The 22,215-nt window shown below is 39.8% G+C and overlaps 1 protein-coding gene across 6 annotated transcripts in view; it reads left to right on the forward strand.

The window, feature by feature from the left end:
• Positions 1 to 22,215, forward strand: part of LOC121944473 (aminopeptidase O (putative)) — a 97,072-nt gene that overhangs the window by 66,605 nt on the left and 8,252 nt on the right. For 4 of the 6 annotated variants that reach the window (XM_042488271.1, XM_042488276.1, XM_042488272.1 and 1 more), the window contains 3 exons: positions 7,139 to 7,255; positions 14,684 to 14,770; positions 14,878 to 15,026. In XM_042488271.1, coding sequence (XP_042344205.1) covers positions 7,139 to 7,255; positions 14,684 to 14,770; positions 14,878 to 15,018 — 345 coding nt within the window. In that variant the 3' untranslated portion in view covers positions 15,019 to 15,026. Of the gene's footprint in view, positions 1 to 7,138; positions 7,256 to 14,683; positions 14,771 to 14,877; positions 15,027 to 15,896; positions 15,994 to 22,215 lie in introns of those variants that run through there. The other 2 variants (XM_042488274.1, XM_042488275.1) reach the window with 2 other exon arrangements.

Here is a 22,215-nt window from a genome sequence, read left to right on the forward strand (position 1 = left end):
CTCATTTATACTTCTTTACATAAAAATATAGATATGTTCATTTCAAATGTTGTGACCGTCGTCCACACACTTCTGTCCATCCTTTACGTTGGTATACATACATGTAACAGATGCCACTGGAGGACAGAGTCAAAAGTTTCTGACAGCAGCAAACATGGTGACAGTGGAGGTCATAATAATGTAGCATCATCACATCATCACAACATGTAAATGGCGAATTTTTTCACTTTATTACCAATTTGTTCCATCTTGCCATTTTTAAGATATCTTCATTGTGTCCTATGATTGTATCTCGCTGCAACTACGCTACTTTGCCCTTGCGATCTCTGGTAGTTATGCTTGATTTTGTCCATATCCATAAGCTTTTAGAAAACATGCACAAATAAGAAGGAAGTAAACACAGAGTAAAGACAGAGGGCTCCATCTTTGTCTATATACGTACCTAATGTTTAGCATAAATGAGCCATTAGTAGCAGCCCTCACACTCAGTACATCAGAGTGGTAGAGTTGGTGCTGGGATTTCGTAGGACTCAGTGACTACTTGCCAACATTTAATATTCCTGAGCTACAGTTTCTTTACATCATTTAGTTTTCAATTTTTTGCCTCTTGCTTGCTGTTTTATTCCTGACCATCTGCCCTGCTTTGATGCGCTTTTTAATTCTATGCAGCTGTATAGAGCAGTTACAGGCTAATTAAAAGTGTAAGTATTTGTGATGCTATTTATGCTATCATGACTGTTAAGAGAATCTTAACAGCTGCTTTGCGTACTGTTTCTCCTCGAGACCTGAGCCCAGCGCTGCAGTATGAGCAGATGAATGCTTGGGCCCTTAAATCAAGTATAAAATAAAGACGGACGGAGAGAGATAAAGGAAGCAAAGAGGGGCTTATAATTGGAGGAGCCAGACACCCGGTTTGGTCGAGTGAAATGAAGAGTGAAAAGGAGTTGGTATGGAGACGGGTCAGCAGACAGTCATGGAGACAGAAGCAGAGAGAAAAGGAGGGATTTGAGGGAAAGAATGAGTGAAACCTTAGTACCTGAGGCGTGGGCTGAGGCCTTTAGCTGCTGGTGCCAGAATGTGTTTTTACGAGCCTGCGGTCAGACAGAAATAAAAGGCAACCGAGCGGCTGAATGGCATCACACACACACACACACACACACACACACACACACACACACACACACACACACAATTCAATGGCCTCTCACAGTTTGGTTTTATAATGTCACAGTTATTCAATGTCTCCAACCCCCATAATGCAGTGTGACTGAACAAGCAGCACTCTCTTCCTCAGTGGTACGGATGTAGGGAGCGAGACAAGGAAGAGAGGGGAGGTATGGGAGGAAAAGAAAGCATTAGCAACACCGCTGTATTCCTTTCAGTGGTGTCAAGGGCATAGAAAGGTTCTTTTATGTTCTTTGGAGTCATTATATAGATTTTATGGTCAGTTAGTCCAATCGTTGACTTTTTTTTTTTTTTTTTTTTTTTACACAATTCCCTGTGGTGTCTTTTCTCTTTCTTTATCTCTCTGGCTCTGCCTGTTATTTGTCATTTCCCTGTTTTATTTCTTGCTACCAGTAACTTACAGTGCCTTCTCCAATTATCATTCCAAACAACCTAAAGGAGATCGAGGGTTCAAGCCAAAATTCCTGAGAGCAATCCAGTGAGAAAAATGCTAACCTAAAAATAGGAGTAAAAAGGAACAGTTTGTTTCTCGTAAGTCGGTGTGAGTAGAAGCAGAAACGTAGGAGAGCGATGATTCAGTTAGCAGAGGTTATCTCAGGTTACTCGTAGCGATGTGATGCTAAACGTTGGGTGACCTCTCTGGAGACTAAAAGGGGTTTAGATCATGACCCTCTTTAGCTCAGAGGATTTGCAGAGTGTGAGGGAGAGATGGAGGAGATGGAAATATTTTAGATCACTCCTGTCAATGCATTAAGGCTCCTGAAAAGGGACAAGGGCTGACTCTCCTATGTACAGTACAGAACGCAGAGTGGTACTAAGTGCTGTTGCCATGGAAATGCTGAACAAGTGATGGATTATTGGAAAGGGACAGAAAAAGATTTACAGGGTTTTTTGTATTTGGACAACCTTTTTTTTCATCTTTTATGCCATCTCAGAAAAGTCTCAGCCAACTGAGACTCAGATTTATCGAAAACAATTTATTTGTGACTCTTAACTCATGCTTCACAGCAGCCTGATTGGTTTTGAGGGTAGAAATATAACAATAAAGCCTCAGTTGATGCTGTGAGTGTTTGTGTGTGTTCACATTTTGTACAAAAGGCTAAAAAGCCCAGATTCATTTTGTGCTGTGCTAACATGTAATACAGCAGTGGTAGCATGACTAATGTTGCTCAGTCACATACACCCACACACATGTACAGAAACACACACACCAAAACATTTAGCTGCTTTCTCATTTTGACTCTTTCTCTCCATTACTCTCCAGCTCACATGGGAATACCAAAAGCACACACATACATCTACGCACAGTCGGCTATATATAATTTATTTCATTTATAGTTTGTGGTGAACATCATATCCTGTGTTTACTGTAGCTGTTTATCTCGTTGAGCCCTCTCACTGAGGTAAACAGTCTATATTTGTGCACGAATGCACACGTGTGGTATTTGTATCATTGTTCTGGAGAGGTTTGGAGGTCAGTGTGTGAAGGGGACATTTCAGCAGCATATTTCCCAGAGGTCCTTGAAAGGCTCAACTCAATATAGAGCTGCTGCAACTGACCCGTGTCAGCGGTTTGTGCGGAAGTGGAGTGTGTATACGTTGATGTGTGCATTGTTTTAAATATAATGTCCGTATGAGGGAGGTTACAAGCGGTGTGTGTGTGTGTGTGTGTGTGTGTGTGTGTGTGTGTGTGAGACAGAGAAAGAGAAAGACTGTGTATTCTGTCTGCTTCACCCTTAGCATTCCTCAGCCTTGACAGACAGAATAGAGAAAAAATGCTTCTTTCTTGTGGCCAAATTCTGCGTCGTCTGTGTGAGGAGATCTTTTCACATGAATCGGTGAAATAGAGAGCGATACGTTTCCCCCTTCAGTGGTAAAGTGCTTTCAGCAAAGTACTATTAAGGGCTATTGTTGGAGTTACCCATGACCTGGTCATGACATGAGACTGTGTGTGTGTGCGTGTGTGTGTTTGGTTGTGTGTATGAGCTGTTTGTAAGTGTTTGTGCACCCATTCTTCAGGCTCTATCCATTAATAAGGGAGTACTCAGCCATGGAGTTCACCTTTTCCCCCGTAATTTCTCTGTCTCTCTCCCTCTTTCTCACCCACACACACACTCATACTCATGCTACCCTGAAACACATTTTTAGTTACCAGTCTGAAGATTTTTCTACAAGTGGAGCCTTAAAGTAAATGTTTAGCCCTTCAGAAACATGATAACAAGGCTACAGTAGGCAGTGATGGAGGAAGTTTTCAGCAATTACTTAAAGACACAACTTAAAGATTTTCAGATATCTAGGGCCATAGAATTGGGTAGGGACATGTCCCAATCAATATCCAGCAACCATTGACCCCAGTAATAAAACTGTTGTCCATCAGTGTATTTGCTACATAAACTGTTGGATGATCTTGTTTTCTACTACGAGTCCTGCCTCCATGACTCAGTATCACTAATAGGATTGGGATAGTTTCTTGATAATGTGTGAAAGTCTGTATCTGACTTTGTCAGCTCGATCTGCTTCCTCTAACTTGTTGCCCCCATGGTGTGTGCTTCTCACAAAAAGCTGAGGGAAGCGACAGTGACCTGAGCCGGTGAAGTTAACATTTGTGTAGACAAAGAGGTAGAAGGCAGAAGATAGATGTATTAGTCGTTTTTTAAATAAAGTTTAAAAAACAAAATTGCATTTGTCCTTGATCCTGCTTCATCTTCGGAGTGAAAGGATGAGTTGATTAAAGTCACCAGCTACTGTGAAGATTCCAAGAGCCACACTTTGGTGAGATCTATGCCTGATCAGAAGTGTTTTTTAGTTAGTTTTGTTTTTTTCACCTCTGCTCTGATGAAGAGCAGCTCACAGCCGTTTCAACTTTGATTCATCTAGAAACGGTCCCAAACGAGGTTCTGTCTCTGTCAGATGGTCTAAAAAAACATAATGCATGGTGGATTTTAGGCAACAAGGAAATATTATGACTTTATTCTCATTAAATTATGAGTTTACTATTTTAATACTACTGCTTATTATTCCTTACCCACACTTACTATGTATCCCCATCAATGTTAAAATGAAACCTATATCCTTTACCATATCAAATCACATTTGTGAAAACATACATGGCCGGATGATTTTCACCTTTTCCACATAAGTTAACATTGTATTTGTTCTTTTGGCAGGTGCTTTTGTTTTGATTAATGTACAAGTGAGGCGCAAAGTGACTTATCATGAAGGAGGGTACAAAATGTGCTATGTCCCGCAATGGCTGTACTTGCAGAGTCCATCTTTGTTGCACCTGAGCAGAAGCAATTCACAGAAAAAAAAAATCATGCAGGTTCTGAGGTGACAAGTGCAATATTGTCCTATGAAAGTAGGTGCAATAAAAGTACTATAAAGCAGCATAAAACAGAAATACCCAAATAAAGTACACGCACAGTTGTACTAAAGTCCAGCACTTGAGTAAGTGTGTGTTTCTGTAGATGGTGTTTAGAAGCGGATGTTAATTGCTATTGATGTTGGTGGCTTCACCCTGGAGATGATTTAGACAGACAGTCGTGTTTCTGTCTGCAGACATGTGCACAATAAATGTCAGGATAATAATAATAATAATATAAATTGCTTTGTAATGTACCATCATTGACCAGGAATTTGTTTTTGGAGACACCGGTGCAGACACATCGATTACCACCATAGCAACATAAGTACATACAGGCACAACAGGACCTCACAGTCAGCGCAGCAGACGGATGTGTGTAATCGTGTGTGAGAGAGAGCAGTGTTTTATTGCTGCGGACTCCTCACTTTTCAAAGGGTGGGAGAGTGAGAAGGATCATGGGTGGGCCCCAAAGAGACCCTTTAGAGATGGAGACGCCACTTCAGAAAACACTCAGGCTTCACAAAATGGAGGGAGGAGAGGACGGAGAGAGGGGAGAGTCGATAGAGGGTGAAGGGCAAGGCTGGATATCAGATTTTCCATGGAGTTAGATGATCATCAGTGTTTGTGTGTGTCTGTGTGTGTGTGTGTGTGTAGCAGTAGTGTTTGATTTGACCACTTGCCAGCTAGAGTCTGGGTGTTATTCCCTCAGCTCCAACAGCTACTTGCTGAAATACTTCCTGGTTTTAGGTCAGGTATTTCCCAGCAGTGCTTAGGAGGTTGTTTACCAAAGATAACTTTAAAGGAATGTTTCGCCAACTTTTATCCAGCTTTGAATCAAAACAATGTGGGTAGTGTGTGTGGATGAACTGTGGTAAACTTCCCTCCATCTAACCTGATATCTGTTCTCTCCCCATGGTAAAAAAAAAGGTGCCGCCACCAGTGCAGACAGAGTTAACAGCTGATCAAGAGAGTTACCTGCTGCTCTTCCTCTGATGCTGATCGAATCTTAATCAAGATTGTGTTACTACGCTGCATATTTCTCTGAAATGTTTCCAGAAACATATTTAAATGCTGTGTTTAGCTGTAGTAGTGAAGTTTGTGAAGCAGTGGGCACCATAGCGCCTTACTACTTCCTGCAAACTGAAAATGGAGGCTTAAAAAAACGGTAAAACTAAGCAGCGCAAGTAAAATATAAACCAAGATTCAGTCACTGAGTTGCACATTTCTCGCCCCAAATGTTTTCAGAAACATTCTTTTAGCTTACCGTTTCACTGTAATACGCAATTGCCAGGCGTGATGCATTGTGGTAGCTGTAGGTTTTCTACCTCTTGGCCTTTTTTCTGTTTTCTCTGGTCATGTAGCACGAACATCAAAATTATTTGCATTATTCTAGTGCAGGGACGGCCTAGTTTCATGTTTTTATACTGGTGAAATACTTATTTACATGGAGAGGCTCTTTACAAATTATATATTGTGCAAATGCAGCTACTCTTTGCTGGATGTGTTTACCTGAGCAGAGGAGTTTTGTCTTCCTCCTCTTCTGTCATTTTTTTCTCCCCCTCTCTCTCTCTTGTGCTCTGCTTCGCTCAGTCACACACACACTTCATACCTATTTTCACATCAGTCTCTGCAGGGCCGTCAGCCATTAATTGTGTCCCAGACTGGGACCAGAGAGAAAATGTGGCTGGGAGTGCTGGGTGTAATGCAGGAGAGAGGCAGGCAAGGCTGGGCACAGCTCTCTCCAGAGGAGGAAGTCGTTCTCTCATATCGCTGCCCACATCCATCCTCAGAATAATCGTCTAAATTCACCACTGAGTTTTCACTGTCCCTGAAGATGTTAGTCATTAGAAGAAAATAGGTTCTTTCCTTAAGGTTTACTTCAGGATAGCACAATCAGTACATGCGCTATTAAGAAGCAACAGCGAGGCATTTTCTGAAAACCTTTCTTCTTTGCCCAATTTTATGGTTCTGTCATCGCCGCAATCAGGGATTTCATCGCAGTCGTACATCTTACAAAGACTAAATGTTCTAAAAGATGTCTTTTTTTGGCAGCGTGTGTCCCTGAGAACGGCTGCTCTCTTTGTTTCTTCACAATAGGACAATATCAAAAAAGACAACTTCATTGTTTTGCTTTACCTCTCTCTCTGCCCTTGATTCAAATCCTAATACTTTCCCTTTATCTGCCCTCCTTTGCCTGTTTTGTAATATTTCCCAGTTGTACGAGATTCGCTTGGTTTATCATATTTATTTAATCGCCATTTCCACTCTGTTTTATTATGCTACTCTTTCCTCCATTTGAGAGGCTGCATTAATTGCCTGTCTCATATTGATGTGTTTTTTTCATCAAGCCTTTCCCAGCACTGACAAGAAAATAAATAAATCTTTTAGAAAATAAACATAAATGTGTTTGAGAACAGACTCAAAGCATGCAATATGTTCATAATTTTGCTGGTTTAGTTGTTTAAAATTGCTGGTGTAAGGGACAATGTGACTCTTTTTGCTCATAATATCCAATAATAAGTCTCATATATTTTATGAGCTTGTATAAGTCAGCACTATGAATCTCATGGATTGTTTATGTCTCCTCAGATGACGTCGGAGCAGCTAGTGATGCTTTTAGAGCTTCTGCTCGAGGAAGAGGAGTTCAGTGTGGCAGCCATGAGTGTTCTGCAGAGAACTTACAACCTACAGCACCAAGACGCTGAGGTAAGATCTCACACATAAAACACACATGTAAATGTTCACCAAAAAGTTGTGGGAAGAGTACTGAAAATCTATACTCAAGTAAAAGTACAATTATTCCTGTAAAAAAATGGCCCAAGTAAAAGTGAATGTTACCATTTGACAGGATTCCCACGGTATTGGAAAACTTGGAAAAGTCAGAATTTCACACTTCACTGTCACATTTTCCAGACCTGAAAACGTTACTGAATTCATAAAAATATATAAAGATGCACGACACGCCCCCACTTACCCCCGCTATGCTGAAGTGAGGTTATAATATCCGGGAAACAAGCGTTGCCATCTTGTGAGGGTGATGTCGTTGAGAGCCCGCATCTGGACAGTAGCAATAACCACGGTGGGGGAGTTCCCGCCCAAACACCCATCCTACCAGTCACGAGCAGCCCCATTGAATGCGAGCACACAAACTGGCTGTCACGGCTGTCAATCATGGTGGAAAATCCTCCCCTTTGTATAATTTAATAACTCATTAAAACCGAACTTATCATGAACACAAACACTTGAACAAACATCAGGGTGATGAGAACTAAATTCAGTGACAGAAACTGTTTTTTGAAAAAATTTATTTGGCATGTGATAACATTTATTGCAATACATTGCGATTTATTACCTTTTTTCAACTGCAAATTAATGAAGGACTTGGTCAACATCTGTTTTTATCTGATAAGATAAAGTTTTCAGTCTGTTTATCTCACTTCTATCATTTCTAGTTTTATTGCAACAAAATAGATTTAATGAACCTAAAAAGCAATATTATTAGCATAGAAGGCTTCCAAAAGTTTGATTTGAATTTGTAATATTAATATTTTTTTATGATAGAAAATTGGATAGTTGGTATCAGTGTATCAATACAATATTGCCCAACCAAATGTCATGATACTGTGTTGTATAATTTTTTTCCCAAAACCCAAATCTGCAGTAGAGGTGCTCCTCAATTGCCTTTCTCTCTACACTCAGTCCCTGAATTTAGAGCAGACTTGTTGAAACAAAGGTATAAATGGCAAAAGTGGTGCTGTAAAAAATAGATTACTGGCTAAAAAATAAACCAGAGTAAAGGGTAGACGTACTGTTTAAAAAAAAAAGAGCAACACGAAAAGTACTTTTTCCTTGAAAAACAAATTTTTATTTTTTTTTTAATCCGTTACTACCCACCCCTGTCACCCACACCCACACAGAGACTCTCAGACAAGTGAGCATATGCATTCAAGCTCCGTAATCTCCTCCAATAATGAAATGTAGATGGTTTCCTCTCCCTTTTCCATCCCAAGGCACAGCGCTTAGTAATGTGTAGTAAATTCTGCTGTAATAGCAGCTCTCTTCTTTACAGCCACCATTACTGACTAGATCCCACAAGTATTCGCTTCATGTTTTAGTACTGCACAAAGTTCCTTAATGGTACTATTAACGATGTTTGTAAGTATGTGAGTGTGTGTATTTTTCGTCTGCAGCTGTGTGTGTTGGCGGCTTAAGAGTTCTTAACTGTGCGGTGCCGCCTCTCAGTACAGGAGCAGGAGTGTGAAAACACAGCTGCGTCAGAGCCCGTAAACTGTCCACGCTAACCTCCATTGTTAACACATGGCTCGTCTTGAAAAGAAAAATTTGATACATATTTAGGTTTTTGCAAGTTCTTATTAATTATACGGGCTGTTTTGTTGGGGCAGTAACGTATGTAATGTAACTCAGATGTTCTGTCCTACGTGGTAAGTTGAGGCGGTTATTGAATCCAGGCATCTAAAGGTTCATCTAAGGACATTTTTATAATTTACATTCCAAACTGTTGTTGAAGTCCTCACCAGCAGTGTCCTTTACTCAAGAATCCTGAATGCATTTAGCTATAAGTTTGTTTAAGTGACTTTACCCACTTCTTGATGCAACTGTCTTGCATTTAATTTTAGTAATTAACCTCACGGTCAACAAGCCAAGGCCACTTTGCGTTTGGCCTCGGGTCCAGCTTTAGGTTCAGGCTTCTTTACTCAGACTTCCTGGCAGATAAAAGCAGATTCTCATCTGCAATTTCCAAGAAAAACTTTCAGTGTTCGCTAAAAATACACAGGGCCATTATGCACATAGTCGTGCATGGAAACACACACTCTTTTGCTCATGCACAAACATATGCACTCCTGCCGCACCTGTCTAAAGGCAATGGTCCCGTCCTAATGTTAGTAATCTCATTCAGGAGAGGTTAATCACCTACGTCTCTCCTTATAAATGTGGCCATTTATTCTCCTCTCTCCCTCTCTGGCTGCCGGTCTGATCGTATTCATTTTCTCACTCTGCCTTTCCTTGTCTGGTACTGCATCCTCTTCAGATGAATGATCTGTTAAAAAATTCTTGGACAAACACAGCACTGAGTGCAGTTCAGCCCCTCACTGTTTACCTCCATAGAGAATGAGAGCTTTTCAGAGTCGATGAATATTGGATTATATGAGTGATTGTCATGGCTTCTTAAGAGCAGTTAGTAATATGTTCACTCAGAATGCATTGTGATGAAACATGGCATAGATTGCTCTTCCTGTATTGTCAGTACAAATCTCATCTCACAATGATTTCATGCCACATTAATGGCCGACTTTCCTGATTTGCTATTTAATTGACTTTATTAATCCATTTTATAAGGTTTTTTTCTCATTACTACAACTTAATCTAGTAATAGAGGCACATCTTGCTGTTACATATTGTTTTGTTATGTCTCACTCTAAGCCACTGGTTCCCAACCTGGGGGTCCCGACCCCCTTAGGTGTCACCAAAGTCTGTATCTCAGCAATTTATTCATTTCTGTGATGAAAACTAGATAAAATATTTATTCTTTTAGATTATTATTCAAAATATAAACTTTCCACAAAACATCCCAGAATAAGGGCAGGGTGAAAATCTAAACACAAACTATACACAGCATTACTCTCTGCTTAACAGCTTCCTCCTGCATTAGAAGATAATGCCGGGTATTAAGTATGTATGATAAATGATGTGATATATCATGATATGCTATTTTTTCATGATATCATCAATGTCATACAGAAAAGAATAAAAAAAATCTGCAAATATTGTGAAAACTCATCTCTCATGTAAATAATCTGTTAAAAAGTCATCCAGATCACTGGTCTTCAACAAACTGCCTTTAGTTATTGCACTGGGTTAATTGTGCAGGTTTTCAGTTATTTTGTATTGTTATTGTTATGCTTTGAATTTAGCATAAAATATACATAAAAAATTAAACATGAGCTAAGTCGGGGGGCCCTTTTCTAAAACTCAATGATAGAAAAGGGGTCCCTTAAGGAAAAAGTTGTAAACCACTGCTCTAAGAGAGAAGTTTATAATGTTTCACTGTGCAGGGAATGTGATAAAGAAGTTTGTCTGGGTTAAAGGTGCTGAGAAGACTGGCGTGTGATTCTCAAGATTCTCTGTGTGTGATTTTGTGTGAAAGGAAATATGTGGCCTGTGTGCGTGCAGTGTGGGACTGCTTTGTGAATGGTGTGAGTGACCGTGAATACGTGTGTGAGTGCGTCTGTGAGCCGGAGCATGTGTTTGCATGTATGAGAGAGAGTGCATGACTTTTCCCATTCCTTTCATATGAGGCTCATGTGATGTGAGATACTGTGTGACTCCATGTCTGCGAGCGCATGTATGTGTGTATGCATGTGTGTAATTTCGTGAGATCATTTCTGATTCTGTGAGAGCGCACATGCATGCTTTTGTGTGTCGAAGGCCATCTGTCGGTCAAGCACACAGGACACATTGTCTGCTTGTGCCCAGGTTAGGCTCACTCCTCCAGTGACTGGAGACTTGACTGGACCACATCAAATCTGCTTCCACAACAACATTTGGAGCTGAGAACAGGAGACAAAGTTATTAAGAATAACCTAAGGAGTGTCTAGGAAAAAAAGCCCCCCACAAAAATCAGCCTAAGTTTATTTGTGTAGCCTTTCATCACAATGACAGTCTCAGTGGGTTTCATAGACTGGAAACAAAAACAGCTCCTCAAGTGAACAAGAAAAACTTCCCTTCAAAAAAATAGGAGAGGAAATCCCCCTCTAGTCCTAATAGGTGCCACTGGGTAAAGACTTGATATGAAAACAATAATGGCAGCTATAATTATAGTGTCATGAAACACAGAATAAGTTTTGTTTTGTTTTAATACTTTTATTTTTTAGTTTTTTATGAACATAGAACAAGAGAGGATCAGTGAAAAACACAGAGAGAGAAGCCAGTGAAAAGTACAGTTCGTAATATATATGAAAGGGTTCAGAAAATTATGGAAAGTAATTAAATGATTACAACAATCCCATTTCCCCCTGTATTTATCCACCTGGGTCATCCAGCAGATTTTGGCCGGTGGAGAGGCAGGGAGCTTCAGGGGCTGGTGACATGGTGGCTGCTTTGACACTGTTGATCTTCACACATTCCTCTCTCTGCAGTGACTTAAATCTGGTTGAAAATCCAAAGTACCCCTTTTATATATTTTGTAAAAAAAAAAAAAAAAGCCAAACATTCCCTTGTGCCAGCTTGTCACTTGCGACAATTTGCTGCTTTTATTGTCTTGAATATATCTGAACAAAACAAGCAATTTGAAGACAGCTTTATTAAATTCTGATTGATCATTTTTCACCACTTCCTGGCATTTTCACGATAAAATAAGTTTTGAAAACAAATGACAGATTAATCAGTAATTAATGTAATTTTTTGCTGTTCAAGGAAGATTGAGGGGGTTTATAAAAAAGAAAGTTGTCCTCTGAACAGTTATTGCTTTTTCCACTTCTTACTGCAGTTAGTTTTGATTACATACAGTTTAAAGTATATTTCCTTTCCTCAGCTGGAGAATCAGTGCATGACGCTGCATCATGGCATCTATGCTTGTAAACAGTGCGTGGACAAGTTAAGACTACAGCAACACTGCATTCGCATCTTCACTTCATGCATGCTTTGCGTGCCTGTCTTGTCTATAAGATTCTTTGTTTGTCACGGTAAATTCAAGTACACGCAGAGTACGTTAGTGTATGTGTCTAAATCAACGGTAGTGGAGGGTGAAGGAGGGGCAGGAGTGCAGTAATAAATGAAGGAATGTCACCGTGTTATTGCATGTGCTGTCAGAGAGAGAGGCCCAGCGAGAGGAAACCGAGTAAAAAAAGGGCTAAGGAGAGGTGCACCAGGCAGCTGCTCTGCCCCAGGGCTCTCCCCAGGAATGTAACCCAGCGCAGGGAACAGCTGCTGGGGCTACGCAGGCCGGAAGGGCAGGGCTGGCACCAGAGGGTACACATACTGTACACACTTGTGCAAACTCCAACATTCATGAAAACAGACGCACACTTGTTTGTTCCCATGTGTGCAGGAGATAGAAAAACGCTTAACTTTTACCCATTGCGTTCTGTCATGTCTGATGTGGGATTTCTGCAGCCTAAACAGAATAAACAGAGGCAAAGAATATATGGAAAAAGGAATATTTTAAATGTGGACGAAAGAGGAACTAGAGAGCCCTTCTGAGACCAATTAAACTCATGTTTATGTAGTAGGTTGCGGAGGTAATGTGAGAATTGAAATGTGGCTCATCTAAATGGAGCAGTCTCCATTCTCCTGCTGCATAAACAGGTGGAGGGCAGCGCAACATTTCTGGCACAAACAAACAAAGCAAAAACTCCAATTAAGAGTGTGAACACCGTCACAAAGCACTCAGGTAGATCCATTTACCTCCTTTCTTGACTGCTACCTCAAAATGAATATCTGTACAAGCGCTGTAGAAATGCCCAAAGCTTGAGCTGTTGAAATAGAATCAATCACCCACGCTTGGTCACTGTACTCTCCAAAGAACTAGTTTATTATCCGGAGTGTGTGGAGATAGTTATGAAGGAGATTGAAATACCCACGAAAAAACCAGCCAAGGGAAACTGTCAGGCTTTAAAGAAGTGACAGTGCTTTAAAAGATTTTTCATCTGGATTTTTTTTATCGCTCCTCCGTCTCTTTTATCATCCTCTGTCTCTCTCCTTCACAGCAGTGAACCCGTATACACGTGCACAGCATATCCATGCCCGCGCACATGCACGCAAACACACACACACACACACACACACACACACACACACACACACACACACACACACACACACGTGCACACTCATAGCAGATGATGAAGGATGATGGCTGAGGCAGGGACAGAGCCAGTCTCTGATCTCTCCTGTAACCGCGGCAACAGAGCTCCTATTGATCCTCTGGGAGAAAGGCCAGGCATTAGCTTTCACACACACAAATTCACACATACAGTAAAAACACACTTATACACACACACTCACACTAGTTTTCAGAGATTTAAAATCAAACTTTTAAACATGAACTTTAAGTTGAGACGGTTTCCTCTCTGAAACAAAGTTCACGTCTATTAATACTCCGATTGTAGATAAATCTATTCATTGTCAGAGGAGCAGCCTCCTCCAGCTTTGTCTCTCAGCTTGTCAGATGAGTCGTTTGTCTTTTGTTACGGGCATTGGCAAAGGCCCGTTCACATTAATGTGTTAGTGCACTGGCCAAAAGCATGAAAAGAAAATCAACAGTTTATAAATCTGCCATCAACACTTTTCTGCTTATTATTAATGTTTTTATTTGTGTTATAAACTATATTTAAGAGTAATTTATCCCTCTAGCTTCATATTGTCTGTACCAATAGTGTAATTGGTAAAGCTTTAATGTGGTCGCTTTCATCAGCTTTGAATAGCGGTGACCTTAAATAACTTCAGAGATGAAATCATGGGCATTTCAAAGACAGATACTGGCAAGTGCAATTATATAAATGCATATGTTTGAAGTGAGCAAAAGTTGGATTTTTACTCTATTTTAATATGTAATTCCTTAGGTTTTGGTTCATGCTGACAATATTGTGCGGTCAGTCTCTTAAAGGTATACACTATGCAATATTTTCCTAAAAAAAACAATGTACAGACTCACGAAAAAGTAATCTAAATCGTCACTTGTGACCCAATCAAAGCATGTAGTGGTATATTTATTTACAGGGACTCTGCCCTCTGTTTGTGTTTTTGTTTTGTGTCTGTTTGTGTCATTTTCTTTTGGTTTGAACATGACAGGTGAGGTCATAACTTTATAAAAAGATTTTTAAAAAGGTTTAGACTGTGAGCAATACACATCCAAGAGGATACTTTAAATGTAACTAACACCGCACCAAAAAAGCACTGCAAATATAGCGAGAAATAATGCCAAGCTGTCAACACTGGGGTTTGCTCTCACTGGTGATACTGTTTACAAACAGTAGCTGACAATTCCTTCATAATAAACCTTTAAATAAGAGGCTTTCTATGTCAAAGTCACATTTAAAATAATGAAATTCATTTTTGTGTATCTTATTTAATTTATAGTTATTGTATCTCATTTTCCTTTTGTTTCTCTTCCAGGTCCGACATCGCTGGTGTGAGCTGGTGGTCAAACATGCATACACTCAGGCTTACAGAGACGTGCAACACTTTCTAGTTCATGACCAGGTAAAAAGACACAACTGTTGATCATTTGTCCTGCATGATACAGTGGAACACTTTCAAAACACTGATTCGAATAATTCATTGTGTGTGTGTGTGTGTGTGTGTTCCAGGCCATGGGTGTGTATCTGTATGGGGAGCTGATGGTTCAGGAGAACTCCACGCAGCAGGCTCTGGCCCGACGCTGCCTCTTATTGGTCCAGGGAGAAATGGACCAATCTGCACGCAGAGTGGTGGAGGAGATGGTCTTATGACATTGGAGGTATAGTTTCATTCTCAGTTTTTTGTTCTCTATGTAGTTCTCTCTTGTAGTTACACCTGCTGCGCGTCATGTAATTCTGCATCTTTGGTAGTATTCTTTCAGTTACACTGAGATACAAAATCTAAATTTGCACACTAATTTATTTCCACATCTCTGCAAATTAGTGGAATTCTAGTATATCTAGTATATCTATATCAGGCTAATTATTGTTAATCCTTTTTCTTTTTATTTTAAAGCCCGTCTGAGATTCAAACATACTCTGCGCAAGCAAGATTAGGTATGCCACTAATGTGAAAACCAACCATTGTTTAATATGCAAATGCTGACAATGCTGCAATGTAGGAACCTATTTAAAATCACACACTGGAGTGGCATGATGCTGCTGTTGTTTGGCTCTGTGTAAACATGCGAAGGAGGCATAAAGAGGGGACTTTGTAACAGCCCTATAGCGTGATCTCTGTGTAAAAATCGTTAAGGAAACCTGAAACCTCAGTGCAAAGCGGAATTATTACATGGATTATAAAAAAAAAATCAGTCAGAGTGAATAAATCCATCTGCAAACTTTGATTAGACATTTGTAAATAATTATCTAATAACAATGTCCTATTCTAAACACTCTGTAGCATGGTAGCAGATTTCCTAACCACTAACGCTGTGGCACCCACTGCCAGTTACAAGTTAACTAGCTGACGAACGACATAAACAAATAAGTAACTACCTTACGTTTGTGTTGCATCTGCCGATTATCAATTTTGGTGCACAACAGACTCATCTGAGTCTGACTTAGGCTCAGATATGTATGACCGAATTTCTACAATGTTTCCCTAAAACTAGCCATCTTGATGCACAATGTTCAATCTTCACATTTAGTTTTATTGCTGTGCCAGCGCAGGAGAAAGTAGAAAGCAAAACTTCGGAGGACTTCGGTGGACAGGGACCAAGACCAGATCCAGAAAGCCTTAATGAGGGAGGAAGAGGAGATCTGCTTCTACCCCTTCGCAGTTTTGTTTTTACTTTTGTAATGTGGGAAAACCATGATAAATGAAATAATAATAAATCATAGCACAGTATTTTTACACACTTTAAAATGTGTCTGGAGGGGAACTTGGAAGTATTTCTACACATTAAAGTCAATATTGCTATCTCATATCTGACCTTTTAGTCTGAGGTGGCGACCAACAAAAAGAAAGCTTTGTGTGGGATTGATCCTGATTCCGTCTGCCCCAGTGGACTCTCCACACTTGAGTCACTTGGCTACCTATACTTCACATTCCTCTCTGATCCCATTGAGTGTGTGCGTGCGTGTGTGTGCGTACATGTGTGTTTGTAGACTCAGAATGGGGCCTTTTCCGTGGTTTCACAGCAGCGCCATCAGGATGTGTTTGTCAGAGAAAGAATTTGGGAATGTGTTCCTCAAACAAACGAGAGAGGGAAGAAAGAAAAGAGAGAACGGGTCAGCGAGCGTTTTCTGAGGGCTCAGGACGGTCTGTGCTCGATGTGGGGTGATTTTTATAATGTTGACCCTGGAATTCCTCTGCTGTGTGAGTGTATATGTGTGCATGTAAAACCACAACTATCACCCGTTGAGTTCTCTGACGACTTAGAAAAGTGAGGGGTTTACTGGGCTCACGTTAAATGAAGGGAAGAGAGAAATTTATGGTTTCGACGGACAGAAAGAAAGAAAAGGGAGGAAGAGAGAGCGGAAGGGAGGGCTGGAGTGAAGACAGGTCTCTTTGAAGCTTCTGATCTTTTCATAACAGCCTTGCTATTACTGACACTAACCTTTGAATAATGAGCGCAGGCAATTAAACGGATCTTGGCTCGACAATTGAACTGTAGTAACCCAGCTATTCTTCAAAGCTTTTTAAACAATATGGACTGAGTGCTACGTGTATGTACCAAACAAAAATACAAAACCCAAAGACATTAAATTTATAATGATGCAAAACAGAGAAGAGCATCAAATCTTCACATTTCAGAAGCTGAAACATGGCTTTTCTACTTTGATAAAAAGGACTTAAACAATTAATCCAGTGTCAAAAGAGTTGCCAGATAATTCTCTTCTCATTTATCAACTCAGTCAATTACTCGGCTAACTGGTTAAACTCTAGTTTGGTTTGATCAGGTTTGATTGACAGTGGCATGCCTTGCAACATAAGCCAAACACCCCGCAACTGCCATCATCATCAACCTTTGATTGATGCAGGGAAATACATTACATAACCTTTTCCAGCTGAGCCATGCCTGCTTCGAACAAGTGAAAAAAGCACAGACGAAACATTAATCCAGAAATCTGTCAAGTAAAATAACTATAATTCTTATAACTTTGGCAGGAAATTCATATACAAAGGTTCATGTAGAACCTATCAGTAACAAGCTGATTGAGAAAGTATTTTTTAATTAACTGAGTTTCCCAGATGTATTTTTTTCTGGCACTTTGAGCACTACAAGCCAACTGCCTTCTACGTTCCCCTATATCTGAGAAAAGGCAGACATCTCTACAGCCTATATCTCCAACAGTCGGCAACTCACACTGTCCCTTTAAGATTTAACTTAAAATTTTCACCGGTCTATTAACTGTGTTAGACAGGTGGGTAAGAGTAATTATAGAAGATGCTTTGATATTTCATTGGGAACATTGTGACTGACTACATCCCCCATGTTTATGATTGTGCTGGCACAAACTTAAACATTAGCCAGCTGTGTTATTGTCTAGCACACCTCCAGTTCAGCCAGTATGAGGTTAAACAAGGAGTCTGTGACCTTGGTCAACACAGGCTGCGCCAAAAGGAGCTGCTAAATACTTGTCCACATCAACCTGAGTGACTTACAGCTCTGAAGCCTTTTTTTAGGCCATGACCAAGCCACAACAAGACAGGCTTTTATCTTCACACACACACACACACACACACACACACACAGATACAGATAGAGAGACAGCTTTATGCATTTGCACAGGATGTGAAAGGCTTTCTAGACAAGTGCTCAGCATCTGGCTCAGTCCTGATAAATCTCTCTGACACACACACACACACACACACACACACATACAGCGCACACACATGTAGCGCCTATCCGTCTGTGCCCGCAGATCTTTTGCCATCATCCTTCACTCTCTCACTAAACCTCTCTGTGGAGCCACACTACAAGTACGGGGGGGGATAAACAGAGCAGGTAAAACACCTAAAAAAGAAGAAGAAAAGAAGCATTTAGAGATTTATATCCTAACTTTTACTATTGCTTCCCATTGGACTGACCCAAACAAGACTCTGTAAACATCAATGGATCATGCTGGTCAACTGAGCTCAGGTCCAGATCTCTCTCCAATTAAAATGATGGATGAAGCAACCATCTCACTGCTTTTTCATATCGCACTGTGGGGAGATGGATTTATGTTTTACTGCTCAGTTTGTGTGCCCCCGCCATTCTTTTCTTAAGTAGAACAGTCCTCCCTGTACCCTCTGCACCCTCACACACTTACACAGACACAGAGACCACAGTACAGTGGGATTAGACTGAGGCGGGCTGAGAGGGTTTTAACTGAAAACAACATGTCTGTCAAGGCACACTCCCTGCTCTGTGTTTTTAAACCTAAAAAGCACAACCCTTTAAAGGAGAAGGGTGGTCTCCCCCATCCATTTTTTTCTCCTCTCCCCTCCCGCTCACTCCCGCGTTCTTTTCTTCCCCCGGTACATGCCTCTGGAATCCCTCTTGATCCGCTTAATGAGGGGCATATCGCCGGGTTAGCCGAGCGTGGCGAATGAGAGTGGAGGAGAGGGGTAACCAAGGAAATAGTGAGAGAGAGAGTGAGAGAGGGAGCTAGGATCTACAGGTCGAGTTTTTCATGACTGTGCTTCGATGGCAGATGTAACTGAGAAAGAGAAAAGAGAGGACAAATTAAGTTTGAGATTTTCATGTCTGCAGGTCAGACTTGTAGACAAGGTTAGAAACTAGAAATACCACCATGCAGTTGTATGCCTCGGTGCGCAAGTTAAGTTGCATTTACAGTTTACATCCATGTCTGTGGGAACATGGATGCATCACACAAACACATGAATAAAGGCCAGAAGGTTTTTTGCAGAACATTATGATGACACCATTAATCTTCGAACACTTTGATATAAAATGTCAGAACTTCATCATTAAATTTTATCAGACATTTGTGTGAAATTTGAGAAAATGAACTCACTATGGCCAAAAACGTGTTTTATGAGGGACACCTTGACCTTTGACTTCTAATGACCAAATTCTAATAAGTTCTTTCTTGGGTCCAATACCAAAGTATGATTTTTTTTTCATCAAAAATATCAATAAAAGTCATAGTATATGTAGTATGTCCTCCAACATGTTATGAAAAAGTCATACTCTTCTCTATATCACAAAATATGTGGTTTTCAGCATTTTTGCCATACAGTATAGTGTTTTCAGCCATTTTTTTGACATGCTACATTATGACAGTCTGTACAATGACGTGTTTCGACATGCTATTTTATATGGTTTTCAGCTGTTTTTGTGACATGTCATATTTTGACATTTTTCGCCATACTATAGTGTGGCATTTTTGTTTGTTTTTTCAACATACTTTATCATGGTGTTTTTGGCCGTTTTTGCAACATTCTATGCTGTGGTGCGTCTCAGCACGGTATATGATGCAGTTTTCAGCTGTTTTGGGGACATGTCATTTTTTTTTTACATCTTTCACCATACTATAGTATTGCTTTTTGGGTCATTTTTTCGACATGCCATATAATGGTGTTTTTGGCCATTCTTGCAACATTCTATGCCATGGCATGTCTCGGCATGCTCTTTTATGCAGTTTTCAGCAGTTTTTGGGACATATCATATTTTGTTGCATTTTCGGTCTTTTTTTTTTTTACATGTCAAATTAATAATAATAAGAATAATAATAGTACATTTTATTCATGAGCACCTTTCTCAGCACCCAAGGAAACTTTACAAAGATAAAACAATTACAATAAAACAATGGAACGTTCTATTCTATGGCGTGTCTCAGCACGCTATTTTATGCTGTTTTGAGGTGTTTTCAGCTGTTATTCGGACATGTCATATTTTGACATGTTTTGCCATACTATAGCCTTGCCTTTTTGATCATTTTTTCGACATTCATTATTATGGTGTCTTTGGCGATTTTTGCAGCATTCTATGCTATGGCTTGCCTCAGCAAGCTTTTTTATGCTGTTTTCAGCACTTTTCAGCTGTTTTTTGACATGTCATTTTTTAACATTTTTGCCTTACTATAGCCTTGCCTTTTTGATCATTTTTTCAAAATTCATTTTTATGGTGGTTTTGATCGTTTTGCAACGTTCTATGCTATGGCGTTTCTAGACAAACTATTTTATGCTGTTTTTAGCAGTTTTCCACTGTTTTTAGGACATGTCATTTTTCAACATTTTGCCATACTATAGCCTTGCCTTTTCGATCATTTTTTCGACATACATCATTAAGGTGTTTTTGGCTGTTTTTGCAATGTTCTATGCTATAGTTTGTTTTGGCACACTATTTTATTCTGTTTGGTCGTGTTTAAAGTTGTTTTTGGGACATGTCACATTTTCACATTTTAGCCATACTATAGCCTTGCCTTTTCGATCAATTTTTCGACATGCATTTTTATGGTTGTTTTGGCCGTTGTTGCAACATATTATGCTATGGCGTGTCTCAGCACGCTATTTTATGCTTATTTGAGGGGTTTTCAGCTTTCTTTAGGACATGTCATTTTTCAACATTTTGCCATACTATAGCCTTGCCTTTTCGATCATTTTTTCGACATACAGTATTATGGGTTTTTTGTCCCTTTATGCAACATTCTATTCTATGGCGTGTCTAGGCAAGCTATTTTATGCTGTTTTCAGCAGTTTTCCACTGTTTTTGGGATATGTAATTTTTGACATTTTTTCCATACTATAGCCTTGCCTTTTCGATCATTTTTTCGACATGCAGTTTTATGGTTGTTTTGGCCGTTGTTGCAACATATTATGCTATGGCGTGTCTAGGCAAGCTATTTTATGCTGTTTTCAGCAGTTTTGATCTGTTTTTGGGACATGTAATTGTTCAACATTTTTCCATACTATAGCCTTGCCTTGTCGATCATTTTTTCGACATACAGTATTATGGTTTTTTTGGCCCTTTATGCAACATTCTATGCTATGCTGTGTCTAGGCAAGATATTTTATGTTGTTTTCAACTGTGTTTGGGACACGTCATGTTTTGACATACTATAACCTTGCCTTTTCTGCCTTTTTTCCACATGCAGTATTATGGTGGTTTTGGCTGTTTTTGCAACATTCTATGCCATGGCATGTCTGGGCACGCTATTTTAAGCAGTTTTCAACTATTTCTTGGACATGTATATTTTTTTTTTACATATTTTGCCATACTATAGTGTTGTTTATCGGTCATTTTTGCGACATGCCATATTATGATGTTTTTAGCTGTTTTGCAAAATTCTATGTTATGGAGCGTTTCGGCACGCTATTTCATGCGGTTTCATGCAACTACAGCTGATCATGTTAACACATTTAGAAATGGACAGTGTAAATTTTCCATTTAGTTTGTGACATTCAGATTCCTGCTACTGGTAAAGTCTCTCATCACTTGCATAGCCAGAGTAGCAGTAATAAAGCTTTATTTCCTTTGCTTGTAAACTTCTGATGTCCAGTAACAATACTGTCTTCTTTTGCAAAGTTTGTTTTATCCTTCAGAGTTGCTGTAGTTAAAACACTCTGATTGATCTGTGCAAGAAAAGAAGTTGTTGCAAATATGTGAGCATGTGCACTTCAGTTCCATTGTGGATGAAAATGGCTGCATAGGGACATTACTCAAATCAGAATCACTCCCTCGTTTCATCCCCCATTTTGATCTCTTCCGCACCTTATCACACAGATCCATTCGCTGTCCCTCTACCTTTACTCTCCATCTAAGAAATAAAGAGAAATAACACAAAAAAATAAAAAATAAACACACAAAACAAAACAACAACAAAACAAACGGAATCTTTTGGATAGTGTGTTCGCCAGGCTCATGCTGACTTGTGAAAACCTGTAAGTGCAAATTTTATCAGAGTCTAAACATGTCAATGTTATTTCAGGCTGAAAATTTGTCAGAATGTTTGGTAAGATTAGCGCAGAATGATTAAGCATTTTCCCAGTTCAAATCAGAGTAACGGTAAGGA

Source organism: Plectropomus leopardus, chromosome 6, assembly GCF_008729295.1.
Source record: "Plectropomus leopardus isolate mb chromosome 6, YSFRI_Pleo_2.0, whole genome shotgun sequence".
Taxonomy (NCBI): Eukaryota; Metazoa; Chordata; class Actinopteri; order Perciformes; family Serranidae; genus Plectropomus; species Plectropomus leopardus.